Here is a 14,397-nt window from a genome sequence, read left to right on the forward strand (position 1 = left end):
TTCGAGCCCCGCGTCAGGCTCTGTGCTGACAGCTCAGAGCCTGGAGCCTGTTTCAGATTCTGTGTCTCCCTCTCTCTCTGACCTTCCCCCGTTCATGCTCTGTCTCTCTCTGTCTCAAAAATGAATAAATGTTAAAAAAAAAAGTTAAAAAAATAATAAGATAAACTTAAAAAAAAAAAAAAAAACCATTGAGCCAGGGGCACCTGGGTGGCTCAGTTGGTTAAGCATCCAACTTCGGCTCAGGTCATGATCTCGCAGTCTGTGAGTTCAGGCCCCACATCGGGCTCTGTGCTGACAGCTCAGAGCCTGGAGCCTGCTTCAGATTCTGTGTCTCCTTCTCTCTCTCTGCCCCTCCCCGACTCATGCTCTGTCTCTCAAAAAAATAAACATTAAAGTATATATATTTTAAAAAACAAACATTGAGCCAGCCAGGAGCCTAGCCTATTACAAGTCAGATATATCACCTGTCTAAAGACCAGCTTTCCACTAAAGTCCAAGGTAGCACAGTCAAGCCCCAGGGACAATAAGCAGCTGAGTATCAGCTGGGTAAGAGGAGCACTTCTGGCCACAAGAGCTCCATCCATTTCTCGCCTCTCTTCCACAGCCTCAAGGACAAGCTGGCTGATGACGTCTGGGACCAGGGTTTCATGAAATAGCTTGACCACAAATCCAATTTCCAATGTAAGAAGACACAGCCTAGAATGACACCCAGGCCACAATCAAAACACAATCCATTTGTTTCCCCTGAGCTTTGCCCAGCTAGCTGCACTCCAGGACTGTGTCATCATATTTCAACTTACAACGAACTTCGTTCACAACATTAAACATAAACACATAAGTAATGTGTCATCTCATTTAAGTTATTGATGTTTTACATGGCCTAACTTGAACATTAGTGCTTTGGAAATCCACATCCTTATATTGATTGGTTAATATCTGTGAACCCGACTTATTCCCTTGTCAACTAGGAGTGAAGACTGGGGAGGTCACTTGAAGATGATGGCCATCCTCTTGGGCACACCTCTGATTTCACCCTCAGGTCACAGCTTGCCTCAGGCTGTGATTCACTTCAGTCTCTCCACATATGCTGCCAGTGTCCTCCTCACTTCTTGCTTTCTGCCCACAGGCTCCTCTTTGTGTGCCTTCTCATGTTGGGATTTGGCTCAGCCTACACATTCACCCAAGGCTCAGAAGTGTGGGGGAGGGAACACAGGGTGACAACCTACTGCCAATGAAGAGTGGAGGCAGTAGTTCACACACTCCTGCCACCCTTCTTTCCAGTGGTGGATTCTGGGAGCCATTCCATAGGCTTCTCAGGTAGTCCCAGGGGAATCAGTCCCCACTACCCTCTATGCTGACCTGGATTATGCATACTTGTGTTGGCTTCTCCTCCTTCTCCACCTCTGCCACCTGCTCAGTCCTGATCCCTGGGATCCTTGATCCCTTTCCATTGATCACTTCCAAATGAACTATCTGTACACAGGTCCTCATCTAAGGCTCTGTCTTATTGAGTCATGGCTTCATACAGTCAGTATTTGTTCTCCTTTCCTTTGGTCAATGCCTGGATCTCAACAGACAAGTTCACTGGCTCAGGGCCAGGCATTTAGCTGGGAATTTGGTTGGGGTTTTCACCTGGGCTGGGGCTAGGACCAGAATCAGGGACTTGCCCAGTGTGCTCTTTGGGACCAGGGCTCGGACAAGACCGTGAACTTGACCAGCATATTTGGTAGGATTGGGTCCAAGAAGGTGGCCCACAATTCAGGGCCAACAAGATTGGGACTAAGTTAGCTACATAACTAGGAGAATGTTGACATAGAGAAGGGTGTAGCAAATAAGCAAATATATTGCAGATAACAGAAGTCAAGCCACTTATTGTTGGAGAAGTTTCCATAGACAAAACATAGGAATGTCAGAAAGCTAGGGGAAAAAAGCATGTTGTGTTGGCCTGAAATTGGAGGTATTGTTGCAAACGTTAGGATTTACAGGTAGATGACAGATGATAGATAGATAGATAGATAGATAGATAGACACAGAGGTAGATAAATACAGAGGTAGAATGTAGATGATAGATAAATAGATGATTGGTGATTGATAGAAATACACACAGAGATCATAGGATATGTGTACGTTGAATATATGCTCACCCACCAAACCTTTTTTCAAATCTGCCAAGTATTTTCCAAAACTATGGTGCTAATTTACATCCACTCCCACCCACCAGCAATGTATAAGGACTAGAGTTGCTCCACATTTGGTATTGCAACACTTCTGTCAATTCTTTTTAAGTTAGCCATTCTGATTATGAGTATAACTTCCCATAATCCACATAGTAGTGGTTTAAAATTTCATTATATTCATGACTGCTGAGGCTGAGCATCTATTCAAATATTTGTTGGATGTCTTCTTTCATGAACCCAGGCCATGCCTTTTATCCATTTTTGATAATGCTTAGATTTAGATTTTGTCCATTTGTAGATTGGCTGTCTTTTTTATCATAAATTAATAGAAGTAACTTCTGTATTCCTAATAGGAATTTTTTGTCAGATGTGTGAATTGAAATGCCTCTCATACTCTGTGGTTTTTCTTTCCACTCCCTTAAATATGCCTTTTGATGAAATAAGCTTCCTAATTTTAATATGGTCCATTTATCAAAATGTTCCTCTATGATTTGTCCTGTTTTCTGTAAAGCATCCATTCAGAACAAGGTTTGGTCCCATGTGGAATCTGTATGGGCTGGAAGCACAATTTAAGTCAGGCCTCACATGATTCCTGTTGGGGGCCAAATGGAAGGAATAATGTTGCAGGTGGATGGGATATTATAAGTGAATGTGGAGATAGGAGAGAAGGAGGTGTGAAGGAAGGAGTAAGCAAGCGGTTTTGCACTGTTTGCGGGGGGATGGAGGGACTTCCCTCCTCTGGTGCCACAAGGGTGCTATTCTCTTCCTCTGCAGGCTTGCCTTTCTCTGGAGAGACCAGCCCGGGGGGCAGAGAGTGCCAGTTAGTGCTGGCTCACTCCCTTCCCATTGACCGCCATTCTAGCAGTCAAATATCCGTTCTGTAAAGTGGAAAGCCTGTACTATCTCAATACTCCTGACAGCTTTGAAGAGTAAAGTGAGATGGACAGGGGGAAGCGTAAGTACAGGGTGCTTCCTTGACTAGTTGTAGCTTTAAGCTGTGACAGATCAAGGCTTCCCAACAAGTTATTCCACGAGAATAGACTTCAATGGGTAAACCTCTGAAAATCACAACATGACATAGTGAAGCCAACTCCAGCATGTTCCAGTCTAAGACAGCAGGGCACTAAGATTGCCCAGGGCTACTGGACACTGTTTGCAGGAGGCTTGGATCCTAAGACTCTACACAAGAAAATGATTCTAAAATTACAGGATTCTAAGTTCTGGGAGACTTATATCGTATAAAGATCATTGAGCTAGAAAAGAGGTAGCTGAACTTCTGCTCTAAACATCATTGAGTGAAACCCCAAGCCAATAGAGTTTCCATAAGCTCCCACTCTGACCAGGGAGCCTGGGTGAATTTTCAGGTATCCAGAGAATAGCGTCCATTTAGAGCCATCATCAAATAATCCCAGAAGGTCTCAGTATTTCTTCCCCTAGGGCAGAGTCACCCTGGTTATATGGCAGTAGGCTCCTCTGGGGAAGGCTTAGCAAAGATTTACAGTATAGACCTCTGAGTTTCCAGATTTAGCAAAAATACTGCCAATTGCATAGTTACACTAAAAAAATTGCTCACTGTTTATGTGAAACTCAAATTTAATAAACTGTCTTGTATTTCACCTGCAGCCTAGCATTGTAAGGGCCCTTCCTGGTCTTCCTGATCTGAAGATTTCAGGTCTATGAAACTGTTTAGATTTGATAACTGGGTAAGATGCCATGAATCAATGAATTCAAGTCCCATGAATACAGAGACTTGTATTGGGTTTCAAGAGGCCATGAATTCAAGTCCCATGGATACAGGGACTTGTACTAGGTTTCTGCCCATAAAACTTAGAATTTTCTGCCTAAAGTCAAGCAGTCCCTTAGTAAGCATCCCATCCATTTCACATCTAGGGATCTCATAACCGCTGCCACTGATCCCTGCTGGCCAAAACACAGATTACCTCTCCAGCCCTGGGGCTCCTGGGGGGTAACTGTGCCCACCTTGTCTCTGCTGCTCAAGAAGCAGCACTGTCCAGCCTGTGCCATCCCAGATCCCACTCCTCCCAGTGGGATCCAGACTCAGATGTATCACAGCATGGTTCCCCAGCATGGGCCCCAGACCAGAGGCGTGAGCATCACTTGGTCACTAGTTAGAAATGGAGGTTGTTGGCACTGTGATGAGCACTTTCCATGGATTATCTTATTCAACTCTGACATCAAAGTGAGGTAATAACTAACCACCAGTTTCCTCTTAGAGGCTCAGAGAGGGAAGTGATTTACTCCAAATCACATAACCAGTCAATGGTGGATATAGGACTTGAAGCCATGACTGGCTGACTCCAGATCCCTGGCTCCTAACCCCACTCTCCTATGAGATATTGTGTCCCAAAGCAGAGGGAAGGACAGACAGGAGTCCCTACAGTCAGGAGGGTTTGGATGTCCCTTAACCCACTCAGTTTGTGGGTTCAGGGTGCATGTATAGGAGTGGTCACTAATGGAAGAATAACACACAAGACTGATTCCGTCCAATTTATTGACATAGGCGTACTTGCAGAAAATTTGGGATTTAATGTGTTAGCACAAGTACCTGGAAATGATGTTAATGCTCAGCCAGATTGGCTGATTGGAGTCTAGGCTTACAAAGAAGGCTGCAGTTAATTAATCTGTAATTCTGAGACTTCCCTGGGGTGTTAGGAAGGAGTGCAAAGTCTCAGAGAAGTGGATCTGTTGAAAGGGATCTACTTGCTCCCAGGGAAGGCCCTGGGATGCTTCTTTTGCCAAGGCTTTCTGGTGGCTTCACTAGAGATCGGAGATGGCTATGGGATGTGCTGTAACTCCATGGTTCCCAAACTTGGGTACACACCAGAATCACCTGCAGGGCTCGTTGAAACACAGTCGGCCACACAACCTTACCTGTGATGATTTAAGCAACCATGATGCCAACAGACACTCCTAAAATATATGAGTGACCCAATCCCAGAATCCCATGTGGAAGGACCATTTCCAAGAGCCATTTCTGGTACTGGGTCCAAACCTATGCCAGTGAGGGTCCTAATAAGGAATAGATAACACTTAAATTTGAGTGATCTGGGGACGGATTAGTAGAGGCTATTTAGCAAGATGTGGGCTGAATGTGGAGAAACCACAGGGGTGCTTTAGTACTCTGAGGCTAATAACAGTGTAGGAACTGACCCTTAACCTAAAGAGGAAAGGCCAGGGTATGCGCCCCCCTCCCTCCAGCCCCTGGAGAGAAATGAAAGCCATTGGTTGAGGACTGCATCCACGCTGAGGCCCAGAGGAGGCAGCAGACCTCACCTTACTCTACTCCCTCTCTCACGCCCCAAGGGGCTCCCTAGTGCGCAAGCGCTGCCCACAGACGGCAGACCTGAAGTCCTACTCTAGAGATCCACATAGATTGGCTTCCCAGGTCAGAGAAGAGGGTGGACCAGAAAGGAATGTGTGTCCGGGGGACAGGTTTCTTTTCTCGTGTGGTTCTTGACAAATTTTTGTGTCAAAGTTATGTAAGATGTACAACATGAATTGGAGTGGGGGCTCCTGGGTGGCTCAGGTCATGATCTCACAGCTTATGGGTTCCAGCCCCATGTCGGGCTCTGTGCTCACAGTTCAGAGTCTATAGCCTGCTTTGGATTCTGTGTCTTCCTCCCTTTTGCCCCTTCCCCACTTGCTCTCTCTCTCTCTTTCAAAAATAAATAAACATTAAGTTAAAAAAAAAAAACCATGAGATGGAGTGCACACTCTTTTGATATTCTCTGGAACAAAATTGTGAAAGATTAATCCATGGGATGCTTGAAGGAATTAGCTACGAAAGCCCTTGGAACCAGAGGATGTTTTGTAGGAGGATTTTCAATGACTGATTCCATTTTTTCAGTAGTTTTAGAATTACTCTCTTTTTTTGGCAGTCTGGTAAGTTATATTTTTTTTAGGAAGTCATCCATTTCATCTAAATTAAAATTTTTGGCATAAGGGTCCAATTTTCCTTCTGGAGTCTACAGGCTCCAGGGTGACACCTCTCCCTTTATTCCTGCTGCTGGCTATCTGTGCCTTTTTGCATGTATGTTTGAGACAGACAGAGAGAAAGGGAGACAGAAGGGGAGAGAGGGAGAGAGAGAGAGAGAGAGAGAGAGAGAGAGAGAGAGAGAGAGAGAGTCTATAGCAGTCTCCACGCTCAACGTGGAGCCAGACTTAGGATTCGATCCAACAACCCTGGGATAATGACCTTAGCCAAAATCAAGAGTTGGATACTCAACAGACTGAGCCACTCAGGTGCCACTTTTTTGTATTTTTTTTTTCATGGTGAGTCTCAGGAGAGCATTAGCTTCATTGTAGGTTCATCAAAGAACCGACTTTGAGCTCCATCAATCCTTTCCAGTATATATGATTTGATTTTCTATTTCACTAATCTTAGCTCTCTATTTCCATGCTTTTACCCTCATTGCACACAAGTGAAAAACAACTTGCTGGAGTGGAAAGACCCACAAGAATAGAAAACCTAGGGGAAAGCATTCCAGGCAGGTCCAAAAAGTAAGTAAGGTCTGGGAGCTGGGAAGAAGCATGGGGAAGAGAAGGCTCAGGCCACGCCCCTTGGCAGGTGTTTTCCCAGAGTCCAAGCCCATTCCCCCTCCCATCGTGCACACGGGGATGTTCGCCCAAGCTCAAGCTCAGCCAGAAGCTCACTGCAGTGGGGAGCCAGGCCCAGAAGCAAGGACCCCACTTTGTTCTACTCTGCAACCGCCTTCCCGGCAACAGCTCTAGAAACTCAACAGTCCTCCCTGAAAACAGGGATCCTGGACAAATCAGTGGACTTCAAGCCATATCTCTCTGGGCCTGAGTGGCAGAAGGGGGCACCAGTAGGTGACAAGAGGAGCCCTTGTCATCCATCAGAAGCTGGCTTTGGTCTCAAGTACGAGACTTCCACATAAACCCGCCCAGAGGAAGACTTCTGCAGTTCAGTGGCAGTGATTATATGTAAACAGACCAGCTCTCTCTTCTGGTGCCGCCACTCACTTCCCACAAGACTTTGGGGCAAGTTACTTCGTGTCTCCGCACCCCAGCATCTTCATCTGTAAATGGGCACGATGATAACGGTATACACCTCGTCAGGACTAGATACATTGCCCATGCAGAGCCCTCACACGGCGCTCTTTCTCTGGTTGCAGAGAAAGCCAGGCCCTGGAACAGCTCCTGGGAGCACTCACTATGGAGAGTGGTACCACGTCTGTGTTCCCACTTCCTCTCTGTGGCCTGGGCAGCTGGAAGGAAACAGTACCTGCCCTGCTGCAGCCACAGCTTCCTTCTTGAAATTCCTGGAAAACGCTGGTAGCCAACCCCCAGCTCAGCAGATTCAGGAGCGCCCTGCATCTCAACTTGACCATGACACGGCCCAGGCAGTCGTCCCTCTGGCGGCCCCTGCCCTCTCTGCTTCCTTATAAAAGGCAGGCAGGGCCACCAGCATTGCAGAGAGGCTGAGACCAGCCCAGAAAGTTCCAGATCTCACGCTCCAGCTCCCTGAGGTCATGAGGGTCTCCGCAGCGCTTCTGTGCCTGCTGCTGGCAGCTGCCGCCTTCAGCCTCCAGGCGTTCGCCCAGCCAGGTAAGCCCCTCTCTCCCTCCTTCCCGCCCTCTCTCCTTCTTTTCCTTTTCCTCTCCTTCTAGGAAGCCCAAAGCCAAAGTGTCCCACTTCTGAGCCTATCAGAGCCCTGGGAATCCTCAGAGCTTCACTTTAACGTCTAATTTTAAAGACAGAAAGCTGAAGACCAAGCTGGGGACAGAGGGGTCCTACGCGTCCACCCCCAGCCATTGCAGAGCCAAGATAAAACCTAAGCCGTTCACCCGAAATCCAGGGCCTTTTTTTGGACCCTGGCCGACCTTCGCAAACTCGGCACATGGAGCGCCAGAGCCAGGACCTGTCACACTGGCCTGCCCCTGTCTGCAATGACGTGTCCGCACCATGCAGCTGAGAGAACCTTGAGCCACGTGGTCCAGGTCTCACCCCACCTCGGGGCTTCGGGCAGGAGCACTGGACCTGGGGTGGATGAGATCCATTTCTGCCTCTTTCCTTTCCTGTCCCCAAAGATGCTTCCTGCCCTATTCAAGCTGAGAAAAACCTAGCGCCTCTGAAAAGGCTTTTTCTTTGTGACTTTATCTCTAGGTGCATTCAGTGCCCTGTTCCCTTGCTGTTTCACGTTTAACAATAAGAAGTTCCCCTTGCCGAAGCTGACGACCTATCGAATCACCAGCAGCCACTGTCCCCAGAGAGCTGTCATGTAGGTGGAAAAACGCTGCTCACCCGCTCCCTGACCCCACCCCACCCCACCTCATTCCCACATCCCCGCACCTGAAGTGCCATCCCAGAGGACAGGCATTAGACCAACCCGGGATCTTATACTCAGGGGGCACGATTTTACCAGACTGTGATTACACTGAAAATATGCCCAGAGAGGGCTGGTTTCCCCCCCACACCCCCTCCCACCCCCGCTCCCTGAATGGGCTTGCATTCTCACAGTTGCTTTGGCTGATGCCAAGCCAGCTTCTCCGGGGCCTCCAAGAACAGCGACTACCTCCACAGTCCCCTTCTTTCCACAACCCCCCCTCCCTCCTGTCCCGGGGAGGATCCCTCACCTGGAGCAGGTGGGTCACGCAGGGTTTAGAGCACAGTGAGTCCTCTCTGGATCTAACTGTGCAGCCCTCCTTCATCCACAGCTTCAAGACGAAGCTGGCCAAGGAGATCTGTGCTGACCCGAAGGAGAAATGGGTCCAGGAGTATGTGAAACAGCTCAGTCAAAAATCTCATGCCCTGAAGCCTTGAACTCGTCCAGCCACACTAAGACCAAGCCAGAGTGTGAGAAACGACAATTTATTCACCTCCAGCCTGCCCGGCTATACCCTGGACTAATTTTACTGTAATTTTCAAACAGGGTGCTTTCCATATTGTGATGCAAAAAAAAAAAAAAAAAAAAAAAAAAAGTACTAGGTCTTAAGTAATATTTATTGTTATTTGAATTGCTGCCGGCCTTGGGGTTGTTTTTAATATTGGTGATCTTTTTTTAAAGCAAGGCCTTGAGCCAGCTGCTTCCCGTCATAAGCCCCAGTTCCCTGACCTATAAGCTGCCAGCAGTGTGGGTCTGTCTCTGCCTAACTCCCCAGCCATTGTATGGGCTTCCAAATCTTGGGTTGCTGCGATCCGGGGAGGGGAAGACCTTGCGAATGTGAAGTGTAGCTAACTAGGTTAGTGCAGAAAGGAGAAGGCCATTGGTAAGATTGTGGGCTTGTTGCAGAAAACACATTTTGTTTAAAATCTCCTAAGGGTGTTTTCTTGGGGAAGCGTCACTTCCAACCAGTAGGGGGCGCTCCCAGGCGCATGTGGCTGGCGGAGGGCGCTGGAGGAATGCCGCCGACCTGGGGAGGCCCTCGCGAGGTTGGTGGTTGGCCGACCTGGGCTCATCGGAGTGTCGCAGAGGGCCTGGATCAGCAGCCCAGCACGTTCTAGAACAATTACTCCGGCCCCAACATCAGCTTCTAACTGGTCTCTCTGCCACTATGCCTCCCCGCTCCAAGCGGTCCTCAGAGTAATACAGACACTACGTGCACCTGACCTCCAGGGGAAAACGAAATGACCCGGTCCTAGTTGGTAGCGACCCTGAAGGATGCCAGAGCGCAGTCACGGCAAAGATTCTTCTAGAGGAAGCACAGGATGGAAAGGAAGGGAGAGGGGTTGGAGTTTGGGGTTCCGGGGACGGAAAAGGTAGAGTCCTTTAGAAAGGAAGGTTGAGGCGGGGCTGTAGAGGGATTGGAATATCAACGGGCGGGCGGAGTTTGGAGTCTGTTCTGAAGGCAGCAGGGAGGGGCCGAAGGCCTCAAGAGCCATGGAGAGGGCAGAGGCATGCCAGGGCGGGTGGCCTGTGACCCTGGGCTGGAAGGAGTTGGCAAAGGAGAGCTTGGAGCAACTTACTGGCAGTGGTCCTTACAAGAGAGGATGGGAGGAAGCAGGGCGGTCGTGGGGGGAGAAGGGAAGAGGCAGTTTAAGAAGAATGGGCCACACACTGTGCTGCCAGGGAAAGGAGAGAAGCCTCTTTTAGAGCAGGCATGAGAACTTCTCCCCTAAGGCCACTCCTTTAAGGGTGCCAACCCTGAGACCCAGAAGCCACATCCCTCCCTTGCTGTTCTCCCCAGAGTCCCACACTGCACCAGTCGGGGCCTGTGATTACCCCTTTGACAGGGACGGGGCCTCCGCTTCCCCTATGTGTCCACCTTGCATGCTGTGTCAGGCCGTCACTTGCCATCTTGGGCCACACGGGAGAGTTCCGGCCTGAGAGGCAGGAACCCCAGGCTCTACCACCAGACCTGACCCTGACTCGCTCTGTATCCTCTGGCCTATCTCTGTCCCTCTCCAACCCTCAGTCACCTCATCTGTAGAATGGGCCTAGCAACGTCTTACAGGCAGATGACCTCACAAGATCCCCTCCAGCTAGGGCAGCTGTGACTTTGGGAACCCCAACCCTGAGTTCCCGTTTTCCGCTTCACCGTGCCTTCCCCCCTCCCCCCACGCTGCCAAACCTGGAAGCAGAGAATCTACATCACTGTCCTGAATTAATGTTCCCCCCACGCCCCAAGAAAAGGCAGTCAGCTGAGACATGCAAGTCATTTATTGTCTCTGTTGATAAGAAGTCAATTCTTCTGGCACCATCCAGTCTTCCCCACCCCCACCCACCTGGCCCCTGGCCCCAGCTTCTCAGTGCCAATCAAGTTTGCATCCGAAATCCCTGTGGGATCCAAGAAGCCCAGGGAGGCAGGAATTGAAGATTCTAGCATTTAAATATATAAAGTGCAACAACATAGCTTATTAAGACTGAGTCAACCCTCTACGACCTTACAAAGCTGGGCAGAAGGACTGGCATAGGGTCAGGGGCTGAGGCGGGGGACAGGTGAAGCCATGGGGTCTTCAGAGTCCAGGATGGAAGGAAATCCGCTCGTGTTTACTTTAGCAGGCACGGTTTCTTGGACTTTAAAGATTGCTTAACCCATCCGGCTGTCGGCAAGACACAGGTCTCTCTGCCTCCCTTCAGCTTGATTCTGTGGGAAAAGAACAAAGGAGGAGCCGAATCACCTTGAGTTGCCCCCTGGGTGCCACACACAAGTCCCATCTCCCCCTCCTTGCTGCTGGGTTCCCCTAAGCTTCTCTCTCTGGGCCTGTAAAATGAAACTGTGGCATAAGACCTGCGGCTTGTACACTGGGAAGAACTCCTAAACCTCGGGAAGAGCTTATTCAACTGAGTTTCTCCCTTTTCTGGAGAGTGTGATTTGTTGTATTAGGGCGGGGTAAGGGCTGCAGACACTCTGAGGATTAGCTAGTATGGAAATTTCCATCCTAGACTATCTATGAGGGCCCTCGATCCATCTTTTCATGTGTCTGTGTCCATCTGGAACCCTCAGTCATTGCTTTAGATTCACTGTGTGTGTGTGTGTGTGTGTGTGTGTGTGTGTGTGTGTTTCTTTTCTAACCTGCCCACCTCTTTAACTTGGCTGTTGTCCAACCAAACTATAGACCAATTCTAACTTTAATTATCTGGGTGACCTCAGACAAATATCTCTACTTCCCTGAACTTCACTGTTCATGATAATGAAAATGGGTGCCCCAAAAGGGTTAGCCAAGATCATATACGTGAATGCTTTCTAGATACTGAAAAGCGGGGGTAAGCTACCTCAGTCTAACTCTCTAATGACCCTATGATGCGACTGTCATCTTAACTCCATTTCACAGATAAGGAGTGCAGAGGAGTGCCCAGACAATGAGGTGCAGAAGAGTTACCTGCCCAAGGTCAACCAAGATTATAGGTTGGCAAATCCCAAGGCAGGAAATAATTGTGACCCCCTCACTTTTCCCACTACACAGTAATTCCTGGAGCTTTTAAGCAGTCCCTTCTTCTGGACATAAAATATCAGGATATGATACTTGGCGCCTTGGAGTTCCCAGAAACCCAAGTCACTGTGGGAGCGCAGGGGCATCCCTCCTGGCACCTGCTAAGAAGCGCGGCGCTCCCCCTGGCGCCCATGCTGGGCTCTGCACACCTAGATCTTGGCGGCCTCGCTCCAGGTTCGGAAACCAGAATCTGGTGGAGCATCGCCATCTAGCGTCTGCCATTCTAATTCCAGGTGGGCTGATTTCTGGTCCCTGGAGGAGGGAGTCAGGAACTGACCCAGGGAGGGCCACTCACATTAGACTACTGCGGGAGCACGCGGAGCTGGTGTTTTTGTAACACTGGATTCTCTGCGAGGAAATCTTCTTCTCCACAAACGTGAAGCAACAGTTGGAGGATGATACGTGCACTAGAAGAAAAACACACAAAAAAACGGTTTGCATCTATTTCTTCACCTGGACATTGTTCCTTTTATCCAAGTGGTTAGAAACAAACAAACAGACAAACAAACAAACAAAACCTTTTGGACAGTCCCAGGCTTGGGGACTACATCCAGCCCAGTGCAGTGCTGTCTCATCAGCCACCTAGTTCTGTAGGTAGGCAGAGGGTCAGGACATTGGGGTTCAGATCCCAGCTCCCTCCAATCCAGCTGTGTGGCCTTGACCAAGATGAGCCCCCATCTGGGCCCCAGACTTCCCATCTGTCTAATAGGACTTTTTGGACTGATTTTTAAGAAGCTTCCAGTTCTGACATCCCACCATGAGTGCATGGTACTGGCCCAATATTTGGGTTCAGGGGCTCAGGACTCCACATTCTGGGGGCCCAGTGAGCCTGGTGCACACAGGACAACTGTGGTCTATGGCTTTCGGTCAAGACTAGGAATGGTTCAAGGAGTTCAAACGGATGAGATGACCAGGGAAGAGCTTTCAGGAACTGAGGTGCTCTCCACCGCCTCTCTAGGATGCCCTTTACCCAGGCCCTCAGCCCTGTCCAGGCTCCACCCCAACTCGGCCACTTTACACACTCTTTGCCACCCCCCCCCCCCAAGAGACTCAAATTCCAATCCTGGCTCCTTCCTCCTCGTTTCATTGTCTACGCAGAGTTTTTCAGGTGCCTGGAATTAGATCGGTCTTCTTTCCAGAGCCCCGAGGGCAAGCATTATCAATCCCATTTTGCGAGCAGGGAACGCAGAGTTTGAGAGGTAAAGTGACTGGCCTGAGTCACTGGGCCAACACTTGCCCGACAGTGACTAGCCACCCGTTCTAGTCTCAGTCCTGACTTTACACTCTGCCTGTTATCTGTTCCCCGGTAGAGGCAGGACCCAGTCCTTCCTCTGGGCCTCAGGCCTCCTGGCTTGCCTAAATAGCCTCAGAGCTCCCTGGATGAGGCAGGGCCTGCTTCGGCTGAGGCTGGCAGCTGAGCTGTGGCGCTGGCCTAAACACCTTCTCCCTCCAGCCCCTTGCCCCTCTCGCATCCAAGTCCTCCATTCACCCTCTTCAGGAAGAATTCTTCCAGGAGGAGGGGAGACAGAGGCCTTGAGTTCAGGGCAAGCCCTGCCCACAAGCCCAGAGCACCCTCCCCAAGGAGGAGCGTAGTGACGCCAACCACACTCACTGCTCCTGCTGTCCGCCTCGCGCAGCCACATCCCAGCCAGCAGCAGGCACACCAGGGCCACGGTGATGAGCTTCATCCTGGGGGGTCTGGCTCAGACCTCCTTGCAGCGGTCTCGATGTGTCTGGTGAAGCTAAGAGCTCTTCCCTTGCCCATGCTGCGAGGCCCAGAGCTTTTATTCGATGACCTGAGTGGGGTTTCCCAGCCCCTGGTGCAGAGGCGGGGAAGTCACAGGGAGGAGAGATGCTTACTCACGCCCAGTGACCACATGGAACACTCCTTTCCCCACCTCTCCTGGGTAGTGTGCAAGGTATGGGGAAACTTCTCCGAGTGCAGGAGCAGATAAGGATCTTGAGAAAATGAGTAGGAGCCGTCCCAGCTGAGTGGGAAGTGGAGACAGGAGAAAGGAAGTTGCCTGTTTGTGGCTTCTCTGACCCCACATCCTTCTGGCCCGGGCCAGAGCGGCTGGCCCGGAACATGGTGGAGAGGAGGGCCAGGGCTGAGGCATACCTGTGTTTTAGCCCCGTTCTGCAGGAGAGAAGTTGCACAAACTCACATATCCCAAGTCACACGTGCGCTGCAAGGTGGAGAGAGTGACACACGTCCCGAGGGTGTGCCATGAGAGGTAAATCTGCTATGTCACGTGCCTGGCCCAGATCGTTGCCATTGCTATTTTTTCAATCACTCAACACTCCT

The 14,397-nt window shown here is 49.8% G+C and overlaps 2 protein-coding genes across 2 annotated transcripts; one reads left to right on the forward strand and one right to left on the reverse strand.

The window, feature by feature from the left end:
• Positions 1-7,443: 7,443 nt before the first annotated feature.
• LOC123604666 (C-C motif chemokine 13-like) lies at positions 7,444-9,117 on the forward strand. The gene is made up of 3 exons (XM_045490996.1): positions 7,444-7,766; positions 8,325-8,439; positions 8,876-9,117. Exons 1-3 carry the CDS (start codon positions 7,691-7,693, stop codon positions 8,979-8,981), a joined length of 297 nt encoding a protein of 98 aa, XP_045346952.1. The 5' UTR covers positions 7,444-7,690; the 3' UTR covers positions 8,982-9,117.
• A 1,728-nt stretch (positions 9,118-10,845) lies between these two features.
• Positions 10,846-14,130, reverse strand: CCL1 (C-C motif chemokine ligand 1). Its single transcript, XM_045490997.1, has 3 exons — positions 13,705-14,130; positions 12,388-12,499; positions 10,846-11,245 (listed from the first exon to the last, which is right to left on the reverse strand). Exons 1-3 carry the CDS (start codon positions 13,778-13,780, stop codon positions 11,149-11,151), a joined length of 285 nt encoding a protein of 94 aa, XP_045346953.1. The 5' UTR covers positions 13,781-14,130; the 3' UTR covers positions 10,846-11,148.
• Positions 14,131-14,397: the final 267 nt, after the last annotated feature.

This window comes from Leopardus geoffroyi, chromosome E1, assembly GCF_018350155.1.
Source record: "Leopardus geoffroyi isolate Oge1 chromosome E1, O.geoffroyi_Oge1_pat1.0, whole genome shotgun sequence".
NCBI lineage: Eukaryota > Metazoa > Chordata > Mammalia > Carnivora > Felidae > Leopardus > Leopardus geoffroyi.

Excerpts from the sequence above, each read along its gene's own strand:
- LOC123604666 (XM_045490996.1), top strand. The coding sequence starts at position 7,691 with ATGAGGGTCTCCGCAGCGCTTCTGTGCCTGCTGCTGGCAGCTGCCGCC. Across the intron at positions 7,767-8,324 it reads CCAGGCGTTCGCCCAGCCAG|GTGCATTCAGTGCCCTGTTC; the intron begins GTAAGCCCCTCT and ends CTTTATCTCTAG. Across the intron at positions 8,440-8,875 it reads TGTCCCCAGAGAGCTGTCAT|CTTCAAGACGAAGCTGGCCA; the intron begins GTAGGTGGAAAA and ends CTTCATCCACAG.
- CCL1 (XM_045490997.1), bottom strand. The coding sequence starts at position 13,780 with ATGAAGCTCATCACCGTGGCCCTGGTGTGCCTGCTGCTGGCTGGGATG. Across the intron at positions 12,500-13,704 it reads CGAGGCGGACAGCAGGAGCA|TGCACGTATCATCCTCCAAC; the intron begins GTGAGTGTGGTT and ends TTTTTCTTCTAG. Across the intron at positions 11,246-12,387 it reads TGCTCCCGCAGTAGTCTAAT|AATCAAGCTGAAGGGAGGCA; the intron begins GTGAGTGGCCCT and ends CTTTTCCCACAG.